General features: G+C 40.1%; 1 protein-coding gene across 3 annotated transcripts in view; it reads left to right on the forward strand.

Moving 5' to 3' along the window:
* The first annotated feature begins 1,313 nt into the window (after positions 1–1,313).
* Positions 1,314–17,833, forward strand: part of MEIS1 (Meis homeobox 1) — a 153,785-nt gene continuing 137,265 nt past the window's right edge. Inside the window, exons 1-6 of one of the 3 annotated variants that reach the window (XM_074207415.1) lie at positions 1,314–2,187; positions 4,189–4,415; positions 6,281–6,422; positions 6,956–7,006; positions 7,802–7,852; positions 9,141–9,287. In XM_074207415.1, the coding sequence (XP_074063516.1) occupies positions 2,176–2,187; positions 4,189–4,415; positions 6,281–6,422; positions 6,956–7,006; positions 7,802–7,852; positions 9,141–9,287 (630 nt within the window). In that variant the 5' untranslated portion in view covers positions 1,314–2,175. Of the gene's footprint in view, positions 2,188–4,188; positions 4,416–6,051; positions 6,122–6,280; positions 6,423–6,955; positions 7,007–7,801; positions 7,853–9,140; positions 9,288–17,833 lie in introns of those variants that run through there. The other 2 variants (XM_074207428.1, XM_074207421.1) reach the window with 2 other exon arrangements.

The following is a 17,833-nucleotide window of genomic DNA, read 5'->3' on the forward strand; positions in this document are numbered from 1 at the left end:
TAACTGGTTGGTTGACTCTATGGGACTTTATTTTAGTTTCAAATTGCGACTAGGCTCAGAAAGGTGTTTCTTTCTCTCCCAGAGGAGAGAGTTCCTCGGTTAGAAGAAGGGAGATATTGAGAACGGCTGGAGAAGAACTCGCCGTGATCGGGGCCAAGGCGGGTTGGAGGATGTTAAAGGGGAGCAGCGGTAGCCTAGGCTGGAGCGCTGTCCGCGAGTTCTGTGAGGAGGCAAAAAGCTCCCTCTGGTAGACAAAGGCGGCAGAGGGAGGCTTCTAACAGGGTTAGGAGACGACCGACCCGGGTCCTCGGCAGACGTGCCGTAGTCTGGGCGGAGGGGAGAGCTCACGTAGTCGGGAGTCGGAAAAAAATAATCACCCCTGGGAGAGCCAGCCAGCCCGGGCTCCGCAGCTAGATTTCTCCAGCCCTGAGTCTTGTTTATATCTTCGGCGATCATAAATAGCTTAGTGTTTGTAAACACGCACTGGGGGCAGCTTGCTGGTGCTCATCTCATTGTTTCAGTCCCTCAGTCACTTAGCAATGTTAGAAGCGTAACGCTCTAGGGGAGGCAGCAGGCAGGAGCGGGGGTGGAGATGCAGAGGGTGGGGGACTGTGTGGGGGATGGTAAGAGGAGCGAAAATGAGAAGGCTCAACCATTCCCCCATATTTTGCCCCAGCATCGATCCCTGGGCTTCGGGGGGGGGGGGGGGTGTAAAGAACTGCAAAGGGAAGGCACTTATTTATTTATTTATTTATTTATTTGATTTCCGAGCAACATGAGACTCTCTTTTCTAACCTTCTCTCCTTTCTCTTTTCTTTCTCCTCTCCGCCTTTCTATTTTCGGGCGCGGGGTGGTAGTGCCGCTGCTGCTGGTGGGGAAGCGAGTTTTCAGGGTTAAGTCACGTCAGATACCCTTAGGAAGAAAAAAAAAATAGTAGCAGACCCCGATAATGCCTAAGAAAGTAAGGGATATCTGGAAAATAACTCCCCAGGCCGACCAGTGCGGATTTCCAGTTTGTTTAAAGAGAATGAATGCAGGGAGGGGGTATGGGGGGGGGGGAAGAGAATCTAGAAATATATTAAAAATAATAAAATAAAAGCAGCCACAGTGTACTAATGCTCGTGTGTGTGTGTGCGTGTGCGCGCGCGAATGTGAATGTGTGTGTTTGTCAATGTGAATGTGTGTGTGTGTGTGTGTGTGTGTGTGTGTGTGTGTGTGCCTGCTTGCCTGTCTGCCTGTCTCTGCGTTTTAATTGAAAGCTTCTCGGTCTCTCCAAAGCGTCGAGCACTCGGTTCACCCACCCACCCCTGCAGTGGATGTTAGTTGATGCAGCCCAGTGCATTGTGTAAGACGCGACCTGTTATGGCCACCACTACTTCCGGGTTCTAGCATTCTGGTCGGAATCCACCTCTCCGCCTGTGCAACACACACTTTACACACGCACGGGGACTGGAAGCGGGCAGCATCGATCGTGGCTCCTTTAAGACAAACTCAGACAGACATTTTTTTAACCCTCCTCCTCTAATCTCTCTCCAGTGCAGCAGAGAAAGAGAGAGGAGAGAGAGAGAGAGAGAGAGGAAGAGAAGAGGAGAAAGAAGAGGGGAGAGAAAGAGAGAGAGAGAGAGAGAGAGAGAGAGAGAGAGAGAGAGAGAGAGAGAGAGAGAGAGAGAGAGAGAGAGAGAATTAGGACCGATTCAAGGAAAGCGAGCGCTCTATCTTTGTGCAGTTGAATATTAACATTTGAGGTGCCTCTGATCAGTGGAAGAGAGACAGAGCGGATCATCATTCATTCACCACGTTGACAACCTCGTCTGTGATTGACAGCTGGAGTGGCAAAAAGCCATGAGATTTGTTAGTTGGGTTTGAGGGGCACTTTTTTTTTCTTTTTCAAAAACTGATTTTGGGGTAAAGAAGATCTGCTTTCTTACCCCCGCTGCTGTATTGGAAACGGGAGCGCTTTTATGCTGAGTTATTATCTCTACCGCTTCCTTCAGGTCCAGTAGACTGAAGATTTGGGACCGATTGATCACATTGCTGGAGACTTTAAAGGATTTTTTTTTTCCATCATCGTTGTTGTTGTTGTTTTCCGGGGGAGTTTGCGTTTTTGTTTCTTTCCACACTGGCCTTAAAGAGGATATATTAGAAGTTGAAGTAGGAAGGGAGCCAGGCAGGCCGATGGCGCAAAGGGTACGTATTAACAAAATTATGGAACTCCAATTGTGAGATAAAATTGAAACGTGGCTGACAGAAACATTGCAAAAGTTTCCTTTCTTTCTCTTGAATGAGGCCCATAAAGCGGTGATCTGAAGTGGGAGGATTTTCTTTATTTTTATCTATATACTTCTACTGTGTTACTTATATTTTATTGATTCTATCAAACCATGGAGTCAGGCTTTCTGTAGATTCATGACCAGCAGCTATAGAAATGAAAATGCAAAAAAAAAAAATCCGTCACCGGATTTTAAAGATAAATAAGTTAAGATTAACAAAGGCTATTATTTAGGGTTCTTTTAAAAGTTTTAGGTTTGAGCTATTTTAATCTAATGTATATTCAGTTAAAACTTGAATGTGTTACTAGTTGTGACCATCTGACCATGTTTCATCAGAAACATTTCACTTTTTAAAAGCAAATTATTTTGTCTAGTGCGAGTCCTCTGTTTTATGGTCAGAACACTTTCTTCATTTAAGTAATGATTTAAATTTGCATGGATTTTTAATAGAAACTCAACAACACCGTAAGCTTAGTTTTTTTCTTTAGTGTTCAATACTAAGCTCCTAATATCTACTTTTAAAATATAATAATAATTTCACAAGGGTTAGTATATGAATAGAGATTTGGAGAAACTCAAGCGAGACAATGGCTACTAAACTCGGATAGTTCCATTGAAGAAAAGGAGAGACACAAAAAAGGCTTTCTTTGCATAAATTGTATTACTGCCCTCTCAAAGCACTATTTGCAAAAGAAAGTTAGTTGCCAGCCTGACACATTTGCCTTTACTCTTTTGGTTCAGGCAAAAGTCAGCTTTCTTCAAAACTCTTTTCACACCTCTGCTTTAAGAAACTGAAGGTGGCAGTTCCTCTTTTCTTTGAGAATCAATTTAACTCTCGGAACCTCAGATTCTTGAAGGGAGTTCCTTGGAATTAAATCACTTAGAAATTTAAAGTAGCTAGGTTTCACAAAACCAAAATCAAAAGGGGAGGGCAGTCAATTTGAAAGTACTTTCTCTCCACTAAGGAACTGTTGATTTTTTTTTCCTTTCTGTGCTTTTGAATTTGGCTAATAAAATGATGGGATAATATCCATGTGTACTTGCCTCCTCATCCGTGGGAAAGTTTGCCACAGGAAAACTTTAAAAAATAAAAATAATAAGGAACGACATGAACTCATGGAATTACCTCTCTACCCCCTGTGAATATGGTGTTCAGTTCCAAATTCAGTTCTATCATAGGTACAGGTCTCCTTTCCTAAGTTTTGTCTGACAATTGTGTTTAGTAGTTTTGCTCAGTTTTGCTGAGTTTGTAGTGAAAATGGAATGGGGGGGGGGGGAGATGCGGTGCCCTCTAGGAGAGCCTTTTCCGCACACATACTAGGAGATAAAATGAGAGGCGTGAGTGAATTCACGTGTTACTTAGTGGTAGCTATTGCATCTTAACTTTTTTTTTCTTGTTATGAAGGGACTGTCGAAACTAGTCAATTTTGTAGCACTGTCCCGGCATGTTTTATTATTGTGATTTTGAATTTCCTTCTAAAGGCACTTTAATCTTCCGCTTTTCAGGAGGATTTTCTTCCTTCTTTTCTTTCTTTCTTTCTCTTTCTTTCTTTCTTTCTCTTTCTTTCTTTCTTTCTTTCTCTTTCTTTCTTTTTCTTTCTTTTCTTTTCTCTTCTTTTCTTTCCTTCCTTCCTTTCTTTTCTTTCCTTCTAACAATACTGAATTCCTAAAGTAAGTGGGGAGAGAGATGGGTTATGGCCGAGGTGCCTCTAACCATTGATCTTAATATTAGAAGCAAACAGTAAGACGGCAATAAGTTCAAAGCCCCATTTTACAGTTCTAGATCGACCGAATTCCTAAGTAATCCAAATTGTACTGACTTTATAGAAGATAGATGCCGTCATAACCCTTGCCCTGCATTTTCCCATATGACTGATTGGCCTTCTGAACCTTGGTTTTTTTCCTGTCTGTCATGCAGTACGACGATTTACCCCATTACGGGGGGATGGATGGAGTAGGTATCCCCTCCACGATGTATGGGGACCCTCACGCTGCGAGATCCATGCAGCCAGTTCACCATCTGAATCACGGTCCTCCTCTGCACTCTCATCAATACCCGCACACAGCTCACACCAACGCCATGGCCCCCAGCATGGGCTCCTCTGTCAATGACGCTTTAAAGAGAGATAAAGATGCCATTTATGGGTAGGTACGACTGGCATCAGGTTTTCTAGATGAGATGCTATTAATCCCTGATTTTCCTAGCTGTTTGGTAAGCGTAAAGCCATTGAACTTCAGGTTGTAGGTAAATATTTGTGACCTCGAGTTTCATCATAATTTGCTTGCGATTCTATGGAGCCGTCTTTCCTCCTCTCCCTTTTCCCCATCACACACTACACCAAAGCTGGATTTTTCACTCAAGTACAGTTATTTTGTACTGCTGTAGTGTTAACTATATGTGAAAAGTTGTCCAAAGGTTTCTATTTGTTCCATTCAGACCATGGTTCTAGTTCTTGCTCTTCCGTGACCAGAGAGGTGCTATTTAAGTTCATAAATCTAGGCGCCTTTGTTTTTGATAGAAAGTTTTGAGCTTTAGAAACCTTAGAGATTCTGATTGTTCCGATTTCCTAATCTTATTCAATGAACACAAATTCAGTTTGCCACTATTAACATCGTACAAAAATGAGGAAATGTGGTTACAGAATTAAAAAAAAATGTTTTGGATGTGGGTGTTTATCCACTGTTTCGAAGGAGAGGTGCTTTCGGTGAACTGTTAAAAAGCAGAATGAAAGTTTTAGCCATTTAAACGCCTTATGTACGAAGATGAAAATTAAAGGATTTGAGTTTGAAGTGTGTAATGAAGTGGATTTGGATGCTTTGGGTTAGCAATCTTTGTTGATTGGGGTGGTGGTGGTTGTAATTTGTACACTGTTCTTTAATGTCAGCTGATTTGGCATTGAGCTGTATTCTTTATCTTTATTCCTTGAAAGTTCATTTATGCTTATTGTGCACTAGTGAAATTTAGATCCTTTTTCACTCCGTGGAAGCTACTTGCATTTAAATATATTTTGCACACATGTATTTGTATTTGAATCACTCTCCACTGTTTACTCTCCTATTCCTTTATCTTCTGGTCACACATCTGAAGGATTTGTTTTAAACTTCAAGGTTCCTCTTCGCAGCCTTCTTGCAATTAGACTAGACTGAGAACAGAAAACTGGGAATGGGGGTAGCTTTATTGTTGGAACCCCCCTCCCCACCAGACTGTTAAATTACTTACCAGGCCGTAAGAGCTAATAAAATACTTGAAACACCTTCCTGGACATTGGAAAGGGATTTTTCATGAGCTAAGATAAACAAAATTCGGGCCACTTGCTTTATCTCCGGGAAGTTGTGTGGCACTACATAGCTCAAAGGAAGGTTAAAAGTAGATTGAAAGTAACTTTATTTCTGTGGGGCGGTGGGACAAGGGAGGGCAACTCTGGGATGAGTCAAATAAGAGAGCTTCCTGCTATCTGAATGCCACTGAATCAATCCAGTGTATCACTAGAGCAATCGGGATAGAGTCGGTGCAGCAGCCAGAGCGGTCCGCTTTTCGAAGTTAGCAAATCCCATTGGAACACTAAAATTACCGATGCATTGGGATTTGCGCGTCCGCATTTGAGTAATCTATCTGACCAAGCCTTTCCAACACCCCTACCCCCACCCCCTTCCCCTCCAGAAAGTCCTGAATTTGGAAGGGAGGGAGGAGGGCTTGTGGGGGTAGCAAAGTTAATTCAAAATGGCTGCTGGAACCGCTTTGGTTTTATTCTTAGCAAATGTTAACAATTTCTCTGGCCAGATATGCTGAAACGATCCTCAGATACAGTCCATGACTCAGGGCCTTCGACTTCAGGTCTCTCGGTTGAAGGGTAGGTGAGAAGTAACGGGGAGGCATGGGGGAGGGGAGAAGGAAAAAAGGGTGGTGGGGATTTGCTTCTAGCTCAACTGGATATCTTTCTTGGGAACCTTTTCCACTGATTTTTAGGACTAACCACCTTCTTGTTTGTGATTGTTGTATTTTCTTGCAGACACCCCCTGTTCCCTCTCTTAGCACTGATTTTTGAGAAATGTGAATTAGCTACTTGTACACCCCGCGAGCCGGGGGTAGCAGGCGGGGATGTCTGCTCCTCAGAGTCTTTCAATGAAGACATAGCAGTGTTCGCCAAACAGGTCAGCAAAAATTAAAAACACCCTCCCCCCCAAAAAAAGATAAAAAAATGAACAAGCCAACAATGTATCCTAAACTCTGCGTGTTTCAGCTGCTCAAAGATGTTCCAATTAGTGTCCTTGCCAGTGGTTACTTTTAAAAAACCATCTAGATTTCACTTCCACCGGCTACTTTCTCTTACCTCAAATCACCCCCCGCCCAGGAAAGCCAACATGGGAAGCTCTCTAAATATATATAATGAAGGTGGTGGTGATGATACATTGTAATGTCTCTGATTTTTACTTCGTGTGAGATGTGCAGCTTTTACTCTAGAGGGACCGTAGCTAGATAGGAATAAAGATCTGTTGGTATTTTCGGCTTATTGGATACATCATTTAAATGTTTGCGTGATGTACGTACCATCTCTGGCCGATCTTTGCGCTGGAGAGTACATAATAGCCCCCCGACAGTTTAATGAAACAAAAAAAATGCCTGCATTTTTGGCTTCCAGATTTTCAAATATGTTTTTCCCTTTCCCCTTCTCACTTGTATTCAGATCCGTGCAGAAAAACCTCTATTTTCTTCTAATCCTGAACTGGATAACTTGGTAAGAGTTGACATCCTTTCCTTCTTCCCTCACTCTTTCCTTCTCCCTACTCTAACCACCTCCCCCAATCTTAGACTCGCTTGCTTTTTCTCTGAAAACCCGGAGTTTTCAAAGTATTTGCCGGCACACAACCTCCCATTGAAATGTTCCTGTTTTATGGATATTTTTAATTACCAGCGATAGATAGAGTGTGGTGATTCCGGGTAAATAAACTCAGAGATAGCTAGGGAGAGCTGAGCCTCTTCCAAAGGCAAGCATTTGTTTTTATGACAGCCTAGCTGCATAACTCTAATCGGGGCTGGGATTTATTCTAAGAGTTAGTCTGTGTGCATTCAAAGTTTACCAATTTTTCCTGACCCTCAAAAGAACCTCACTCTAGAGATGACTCAAACAATCATTTAGACCATAAAGTTCTGCAAAAGTTTTAAAATGGTATAAACCAAAATTCTATGCTTTTGATATATCTTCTCTTTGCTCCTTTTCCGGAAACTATAGTCATGGATAGTTGACACTTTGGGGAGAACAAGAGAAGAGGAAAGTAGTGGGGGAGGGGAGTGTTTATGATCCTCATAATTTCGATATTGCCTTATTGTTGTGTTTATTTAGATTTTTGAAAAAAAGTAAAATAAAACCTCTAGATTGTGCAGTTACTGCTATTAAGTTTTAGTGCTATTATCATAAATCAAAATAAGTCTAATTGCTGGAAGAACAGTCAGGCTATAGAAGTAGCAGTGATAGTTGCAGTGTATTCTGAAATCCAGAAATGGGATGCTCATACTTTTTGTATCTTTACAGATGATCCAAGCCATACAAGTATTAAGGTTTCATCTGTTGGAATTAGAGAAGGTAATTTCTTCCCCCCCCTCTCCCCCCACATAAGGTTCAGAATTGCTGAAGTTCAGGCTTCTGGTAAATTTGCATAAATGTCTTTCTTTCTGCTAATTAGTGTCAAGACCAATCTTAGCGTCCATTTCTCTTCTCAGTTTAATTACAATTTCAGCCACTAGAACTGGGATCAAAAACCATCCTGGCCTTGTGTTCATCTTAGAACCTTGCTGGCTGGGTATAAATAGTTGCAATTCTCTGCATCACAGCTGATATTCTGAATGTTGCTTTTCTTTTGTTGTATACATTATGACTCTTAAAGATCGAATTCTAACTGTCTTTCCCTTCTTGCCTCTCTCTTTTCTGCAAGAACTTTTGTTTAGTTTTAGTGCTTATAGATGTTCTAAAGAGCAGAAGCAGGTCAGAGACTTGGTACTGGGAAGAGGAACAGGGAGAAGGAGGGGTGGGTGAGACCCTGGGAGATGGTGAAGGAGGCTCATTAAATGTTTTGCAGAGACAAAGCACAGTTGAGAGTTGTCTCAATTTCTTGAATCTGAACACTGCCTTCACCCCCACCTTCTTACCCAAGAAAGGGTGCAATAGAATGCAATTTTGTTAACTATTCTATAAATATCATCAATAAAAGCTTAATGCACTCTATTTCAAACTAACATTAGCATATAAGGATAGGAGTTTCTTGTGAATTTTTACATGCCAATGATAGCTAGGCCTGTGAGCTAACTTACCTCAACACATTTTGAGGAATTTAAAAAATCTTGGGAAAGTTTCTGTGGGTTCCTGGAGACAAAGTAATTTTATTCTTTAAAATAAAAAGTCCTGAAATATATTTGGTACCAAGGGGAACTTCTTATAAAAAATATATTATACATACATGTCATTGAAGGGCTACAACTCCTTTTACAAAAATAATTCTATCCTTAGCTCCTCTTAGAGAAGGGGTTATGATTAAGTAACTGGATGAAATTAAATAGTTTACCTTAAGTGTCACCCACTCAGGTCACCTCTCTAATGACCACAGCCCCAGGAGCAGATGAATTTAACACGGGTGTTGAATATGTTGTAGCCTGTGAATCATCTTGTCACTGTCAATTTTCTGGGATATCTCTATTTTGCTAGAAAAGAAAGTTATTCCTAATTCTGGATGCGTCTAGGGGTCTCTAGAGGACAATTGCAGTGTGTTTTCCCTATTTGGAACTTTGGATCTCACAAGGGGGGTGGTTTGCACTTGTCAATTTCATTTATGTAGTCCTGATTATATTTCCATTTTTTTATTTCTTTCATAATGTAGGTACACGAATTATGTGACAATTTCTGCCACCGGTATATTAGCTGTTTGAAAGGGAAAATGCCTATCGATTTGGTGATAGACGATAGAGAAGGCGGATCAAAATCAGACAGTGAAGATATAACAAGATCAGCAAATCTAACAGATCAGGTATGCGATCTTCAGCCTTCAACATCACTGAAAAAAAAATCTGTATGCATATCGCTTACTGGGTCACTACCGCCTCCTTTTATTATTTGCATATGATTAAGTTCCTTTTAGATACATTTCCATCGAAATGAAAATTTTTGAATAATGTGGCTATTATTGCTTCATTAAGGCTTGCTCTGGGATTCGACCTGGCGAGATGAGCTTGTAAAAGCATTGCCTGCAAACTTGACCTGTTTCTTGTCGCTTTTAATTTTAGTCTTTATTTTATTTACCTTTTATAATAATTGAAGCATTTGTAGCCATTCGTTGCCTCTGGTTGTTGGGTTTTGTTTTAGGAATTCTTTTTTTCCTTCCAATGAAAAGACTGAAACCTATTTATTTTGTTTTATTAATAATAAATCCAAGATAGGTGGTCTAAAAAAGACAGCTAAGGTTTGAAATCTAGCAAATGCTGGCTATTTTCTTCCTGTCTATACGGTTCATTAGCCTGTCTTGTCAGTTTTCCTCGGCCCAACGCTTTTAGACCTCACTGAACATTGCTTTGTGCAGTGCCTGCTGCAAACTCGCCCATTTTATTGTACTTAATAGAAAAATAAAACCAGGCCGAGGTTATAAAAACAGATAAATATGGACTTCCCCCCCCCCCCCTTCCTCCCTTCTACTCATCTTCCAACTGCTACTTTGTCTCCTGACCCGCTGGTTTAGTGGCTTTTGAAATTCTCTACGTTAAGGAGCAAAATGTGAGCGCTTTACCTCTGTGACAGTGGTGACTTTTGCAGCCTCCTTCCTCCTCTCTCCACCTCCTTTCCCACCCCCACCCCCTTCCTTCTCCACTTGGTTTGATTGGTGGCATATGACTTTTATTTGTAGCTGCTGGCTCTCTCTCTCTCTCTCTCTCTCTCTCTCTCTCCTCTATCTGGATTGTTAGAAGGAGTTACAAAAGGCCAATTAAAGTTAAAATGTGAAGAGTGGATAAGCTTAAACTGGGTTCAGGGTAGCTCATTGTTGTAACATGTTGGGAGGATTTTAGTTGTTTCCCCCCGGCTAAGTAAATAAATAAATAAATAAATAAAAGAATATCCGAAGTTATTCCTTCTTTATGATCTGGCACGTAAATACAGTCTTAAGGAGTCATGATCAGTTGACTCTGGAGGCCTTCTTCCCTTTGTTAAGGCAAGGCTCAGCCAAGCAGGCTGGGTTTTCCCTAGCAAGATTTGCCATTATCTAGAGCACTATCAGCCAGGGAGTTATTTTATAGATTACTTACCAGAGTACCCTACACTTCAACCTCAGCATCGTCTAATAGATTTCCCCCTCCCCCTCTCCTCTTAAAAACTACCCAGTATTCTGGTCTCTAGGAAAGATAAGCAGGGCTTATTAGACTAGTATTTTTCTTGTTGGGTCCAGGCAGAACTGGCTGGTCTGATTTTACAAGCGAGATCAGCACAGGACCCTTTCTCAGGTTTTGAAGATAAGGGAGAGTGAGAAAACTTTCAACAAAATGTATAAAAAAGGCCAGGAACAGAGAGTTTTAGGAAAACCGATTTCCTCTAAGGAAAGATAGAGTTGTTGAAGAGTCCCTTCACACTAAGTCTTATATCCTGCGTTAAACTGTCCACTATCTAAATCCAGGGAGCTGTTAAATGCAGATTCAGCTGAGGGAAAAACTTGGAAAGCTGTTGTTGAATAAAAATTGTCATCCAACAAGCCTAACTAGAAAATGGGTTTCTAAAAGCTCCGGAGTGCTGGGTACATAAAGCTATTTGAGCAAATTACAAGAATCGCTCAGGGGCATGAATGAAATCAACACTTTAATTGCCTCCAAAATGAAGATTTATACCCCATTTTCCCAAGGAATCATTATTTTATTAAAGTCAGGACTAAAGGGGCAAAGTTGTAGTTTTGTGTTGTTGGTGAGTTTTTTCTTTAGAGAATTGATATTATAAACTCATCCATATGTACCTTGGTTAGTAGTTTACCTTCGATGTGTGATTTGTATAGATCGTAATGCGAAAATTACACTTGCTTCTTAAAAAGTTGGATCTGTGTAGTTTTCCCTGCCCCGTTTTAACGTTTGGTTTTCGCATTTGGGGAGATACTTTTGACATTTCTGGGATCACAGCGCTGTTATCTTATTTGGAGTGTGTTTGCTCGTGTGTGACCCCAATAATCTTGCTCCGGGGAGAGCAGCTGAATTGGTTTGGAAGGAGTAAAAGCAAATCTGATTGTTATCATGTTCCTAGTTTTGTGTGATGTGTGAAGACGAGGAAAAGAAGACAGGATTGTACTTCACCTGTAACTGTAGACAGACTCGGGATTCGTTACAAGTTTTCTAAACCCATTCAGTACGAGGGGCACAAGGTTGTTGGAAGGGGGGTGAATGCCGAGAGCCGGTTTTCAACGTTAAAGAGCACCAATTCTAGCTCCTGGGGCCTCTGCTTTTTCCTTCCATCCCTCCACTATTACCCTACTAGTCCATCACCCCGCAGGCAGGGAGACCCCCTTGTCTAACCAGGCTTTGGGAGAAGGATTCCACTTTCCATTTGCCTGTGAATGTGGCCAAGGCTGTTTGATACTATGTTGAAGCCTACTTCGGGCTGTGCAGATCCCCCTCCAGGTGTTATGTGAGCCGCAGAGTCTCGTTATCTAATTAACCCCTCTGTCTCTAGAGCCAGTGGAGTTCAGTTTTCTTTTTTCTTTTCTTTTTCTTCCCAAAGAGGGCTCAGAGGCAGCCAACTCGGCTGGGCTGCTGTTCTGTGACTGGGGACCAGGGACGTGGGGCTTTGATACCCCTGGATTTCCCGGAGGGATAAGTCGGAGTAAATCCACTTTTGCCCTGTAATGTTTTCTTCTGTTCCTTTTATCTGATTAAGTAGCCACTAGAACTAGTAATCCCACATTTTCTCCTTCCCACCTCCAGCTCCTCCGCGGTGTCCTGCAGTAGGTCTCTTTGCCCCCCTGCTAAGAAGTCCCGTAGGGCGGCGCCTCCAGATGCTGTCCCTTTCCCACAGTGGGGGCCAAGACTGAGGGAGGGAGGGTTGGCGCCCTCTCCCGACGGCCGGTACCTGCAGGTTGAGCCGACCCTTCAGCTCTCCCTCAGCTAACAGAGGATTCCCGCCCCCCATCCCCCCCCCCCCAACCTGAGGCTACGAGGCGTGTGGGACCGAGAGCGGAAGGTAGCCAGAGGTAGTGGGGCTCAGATAACTGTGGTGCAAGGCAGAGGGAGGCAGGCTAGAGGAAAGTAAGCTATGTGGCCTGGGAGACCTGGAAGCTGAGAGGAGAGGGGAGAAATTGGGAGCTTCGGGATGGGAAAAGGCTTAGAAGGCCATGGATCATTGTCTTTCAGGACTGGGGGACGCAGGAAGATGCTAAAGAGGGAAACGGAGGCTGATGCGGGAACTTGGAAGCGGACAGAGAAATGTACCACGAAACAATTCTAGCGGAAGGGAGACAGCCTGGAAGAGGCAGGGCTGGAAAGAAGTAGCTAGATGAGCTGGGGGCTCATGGAGGGAGTAGGCGCCAGAGGCCATAATCCTGGGCCTTGGATTGATGGATCTCCTATGGCCTCAATCCGAGCTGTCTTTTACTTGGGGGGGGGCGAAGGGGGAACCCAGGAATTCAGACAGCTTCCCCCCACCCCTATTCCAATGCGGTCTGTGAAATTGGTTGGGAGGACAAAAACAGCTCAGGCCCAAGACAAACGCACGGTCCGAGATGTTCCCGGTGCTTATGTCCGGGCGACAGGAAAAAAAGGGGGAGCATGCTAAAGACGCAACACTGAGCCCCTGACCCCCAACTCTCTTTTCTTGAGCCTGTGGAATATCAATCCTGATTTACCCAACTTTCTTGGGAGAAGAATTGCCCTTTCGGGGATCGAACCAAAAGTTCTTTTTTACTTAGGCAGTTGAGTATTAGGAAGTATCCTTAGAGGGGCGGCTGCCCACTGGAGCGGAGCGGTGGAGGGGATGGGTGTAAGGGTCACGCAGCTCACCCTAGAGGGGCTGAAGGACCGAGAGGCACCAAGCAAGGGCTGCGTGGATAAGAATCTGATCTTGTTTGGGTCTGGGTTTGGGTTATGAGATAGTTGGGGGAGGGGAGGACGTGGTTTCAGAATAGAAGAGACTTTTTAGACAAATTATTTTGCTAAAATTGGTTCGCATTCTGCCAAACAAACGTTGCATTATTGCTTCAGCTGAAGTTCTCACATTGTCATTAGAATGGTTTCCTACTAGGAATTGGAATCGTATTCGAAAACTTCTCTCCGCCTCTCTCTCTCTCTCTCTCTCTCTCTCTCTCTCTCTCTCTCTCTCTCTCCCTCCCCTCCCCTCCCCTCCCCTCCCCCCCCCTTTATTTCCAGGGGAAGAAGGTTTGAGAGCACTTAAAAAATTTTTTTGGGGGGGGAGAGGTGTGAGGAGTAGAGGAAGAAAAAATATCTACATGGTCTTGGATTGGGAACCTGCTTAAAAATAGAGGAATTGACCATATATTTACTAATACTTAGTAGAAATGAAAACCATTTATTTTCATCCAATAAGGAGACTGTTAGACAAGCAGCAGGAGGCTGTAAAATGGTCTCTTTGTCAGGTAGTTTGTTTCTAAATGCTTACATTTGGATACATCTTATTTAAATTGTAAATGTTTGATGGAGCTGTGAAAAGGGTCATACTTCTGTCTTCATCCAGAGTTTCTGGTGCCCCAAGCCCTGTATGCTGTGGGGCCTTCCTTGGTGAATGCCATGATAACAGTATCATCTAAGTTTAGTTTTGATTGTTGATATGGGTCATGTGTTCCATTCTTAATTCTTCTTTGAAATATGTCAAAGGGAAATGATAGCAGGATTCCCTTTAATGATTAAATAATAAGGTGTTGACTGCTTGTCACTACACCAGCTAATTAGGATGTTCATTCTAGGCCATTTATTGCTTTGTACCTTTTGAATGGAAAGTTAGTTGTGTATGGGATGTTTTTATTGATACTTTGTGATTGGGTCATGGACTTATTTAGAACTGAACTTCGGAGTAGATATAGATTTTTGTTTAATGTGCACAGATTTTTGAGAAATAGTAAATTTATACTAATATACACCCACACACATATATAATGCCATATAAATATACAGACATATTAATATAATCATATATCTCTATATATCTACATCTATCCATAGATAGATAGATAATCACATTATCTTATGACTCAATTTTTTTCCCCTTAAGTATAGATCCTATTGCGTGGCGGGGTGAGGAGAAAGCATTCTGTTTTTTTCCCCTACTTAGGCCTCTTAGTGATAGTTCCTGCTGCAAGTTCCTTGGTTAAAGGAAGACAATGATAGGATTGCAAGTTTTTGCAAGTAAAGTCCCTAACTATTGTTCAATGATTTAACTAAGTCAGTGGTTATAAGTCGCTAGAACAGCTTCCCTCTCCCTTCAGGCCTCCATTGCCTATCACTCTGAAACCTGTAAAGTTGTTTACTATTGCTAGTATTCTCAGACTTAAAGGCTATTTTAAAAAATGAACAAGGGTAGGATGTGTAATGAGAAAGGGAAAGGAGAATTACAAGTTAGATCTAAGAATTTTTAAAACGCAACCAAGATGTGCCCATAATTGCACAACTTTGAAAATAAACACTTTAAAAATAATTTCATTTTCCAACACTTGCATATTTAAGTTTTTTATATGTTTGTCATTGTCCAAAAAAGATTTAAAACACAGCTGTTGCTAGGTGTTGGGAGGAAAATTATGCAGTGTGACTCTATACGATTAAAAAACAAAGACTGTATTCACATACTAGAAATTGAGTTTTTAAGTTAATACAAATATGCTATATACTATTACCAAGGAGTTGACTGGTAGAAGGTCAGTTTACCTTAAGTCCTAGGTTCTCTAGGAGGACCAAGTATTTTTAACTTTTCATTAAAAGTTATATTAAGAAATTTGCCTTACAATAAGATGCACATGGATAATTCACTTTCAAACTGCTCTTGGTAAAAGAGTGCAATATTCACTTATTTAAAAGGAAAAATTACTAATATAAAACCAAATGAGTTGGCTTAGTGTGGGAAGTATGTTATGCTTTTTTATTGAGAAAACAATACTTTCTTATGTAAACATATCAAACACGTAAAATGCTAAATTAAAAAAAAATGATCATTTAATCATTATACACAAACCAATTAGGAATACAGAAACTTTTAAAAGGAAAATAGGCAAACAGCCAAATTCCTATAGGGACTAGTAGGGAAATGATCAAAAATGAACATGAAATAAGACTTCCTACAAGAAAGTCTATAATTCAACATTATTTGACTCCACAGACAGGGAAGTAGTTGAAGGATAATAAACTGACACCAGTCTGTCATTTTTGCTACATTATCTTTAATGTTTGCAACTGTAGCATTTGACTTTGCTTTTCTATTTTATCTTCCCATTATAAAAGCTATCGTATTTGTAAAAAAGGAACACAAAATATAAAATAGTTTTGAAAGTTTCAGCACTTTCTCAAAATGTAAATTGCATTTGCTTGATTTTCTTTTCAAGACAAAATAGTGTGCTATTTTATTTTACAAATAAAGAACATAAAAATATAATGTATTTGGTAGAGTTTACCAGGCAGACAGCTTAGGGAAATAAGGAGTCTGCCAGGAGAGCCTTGAGTTTAAACTCTGACTTTGAGAGTTTACTACCTGTGTGACTGTGGGCAAGTCATTTAACCACACAATCACAATTTCCTTAGAGGTAGAGGTAATAGAAGCAGTTGCACTACTTAAATGCTTTATAACCCTAAAAATGCTAAATGTGAATTATCATGGGCTAGTTATTTTCCATTTATTAGGGCAAATATTTTCAAAATCCCAAGTAAAACAACTAATGGCTGAAATTTTTGTTGAGCTCTCCACTGTTTCTCAGAAGGAGAAACTGAGATAAAATAAATATTAAAATGGAAATGAATCTTAGTAAATTTTAACTTAGCTTCATTTAGAACCACAATCTACAAATGTAACTTCTAAGACTCAGTTAAAGTTATGATATCCTCCTTTTGCATTTGTGAATGAAATTTAGGTATCAAGTTATATATTTTAAAACTTAAAACAACGGTAATAACAATGTCATTCTCACTGTATCTTTAATTACTGTGGATCAGAGAGATCTAAGAATCCTTTAGCAAGTGTGCCTATATGCCACTTTTGTCCAGTTTTGCACATTAGGCAGGTCATTATATCCCATATTATGTAGCAGCTTATTTGTATACTTGACATCTTAATAACTTGTATTCAGAATCTTATATAAGATCCTAATTTAAATATTAAAACTACTAGAATCTAATTTAAATCAATTTAATTTGAAGGGATAAAATTAAAAGCAAATGAAGACTTCAGAGTGCTGGGTTTTTTTTCAATGTTTTTACTAGGTAACTTTTTTCATCTAGAAAACATATAATTAATGAATAAAATTCAAAAAGAAAAAAATTGATAAATATTTAAAAACTCTTCTTGGTTGCAAATGATGAAAACTGACCTTGACATTTGGAAATTTGTTGACCCGTTGGAAAATCAAACTAACTTCAAGCTTTGCCCTATTGTATATTTGTTGTCCATCTGTGTCATGGATTTATACAAACAACTAGAAGTCATATTTGTCATACTATGAAATCTTAAAGATGCACAGTACCCATGGCATAACTTTTCTGTATCTCATTTTATGAGATAAAACTTAATGGAAAATAAATATGTTACTTATCATCCATAAAATACAATTTAGGAATTGACTTGTAGGTATATTTTCTATTTAAATTAGTGGGTTTTATGTATATTCATTGAATAAAATGCCAGGGTGTAATGTTAGTGATCTTCACTTTAAAACATTCAGATAACTTTTCTCTCATTAATACATGTGCTCAGTCACAAAATTGAAAAATTAATAATTTTTTGAGTGCAAAACAACTTTAACTTAGGTTTTAGTTATTTAATTTGAGGGTATAGAATGAAGCTTTACTTTTTACTTTTACTCTATACTTTTATCATATATACTCATATTTATCATATATACATATCATATTTACTTTTTATCATATATATCATATTATATCTGACTACTTAGGAAAACATAAGCAGTGGAATAAGTGAATTCTCATTGATATAGTTTTCCCCTGACGTATTATGCTAGTTAAACAGAAGAGGTTATGCTCTTATTTCATTTTATCTATTATTGCTGATGTTTTGCCATTATTCCTGGTTGTTCCTGTTACTTTAAAACTGTTCGATTCATGGTGCTTTTTTGAATTGGCTTCAAATATTTGGGTTGTTGGTAATAATTATTCCAGGAAGACAGCATCATAATTTGTTTCTTATTATTTATTTTACATTGTTTTTCATGGCTCCTTATATCAGAAATGAAAAGGAGCTATTTTGTCAGTCTCAACTGAGTTTTCTTATGTGTACTGCTGGGGTTATTATCTAATTATATGTGTGACTCCTTGACATAATAAAAAAAAGACTTACTGACTTAAACATAAATAAATAAACCAAAAGTTTGTGAGCCATTCTGTC

Source organism: Macrotis lagotis, chromosome 1, assembly GCF_037893015.1.
Source record: "Macrotis lagotis isolate mMagLag1 chromosome 1, bilby.v1.9.chrom.fasta, whole genome shotgun sequence".
NCBI classification, from domain to species: domain Eukaryota; kingdom Metazoa; phylum Chordata; class Mammalia; order Peramelemorphia; family Peramelidae; genus Macrotis; species Macrotis lagotis.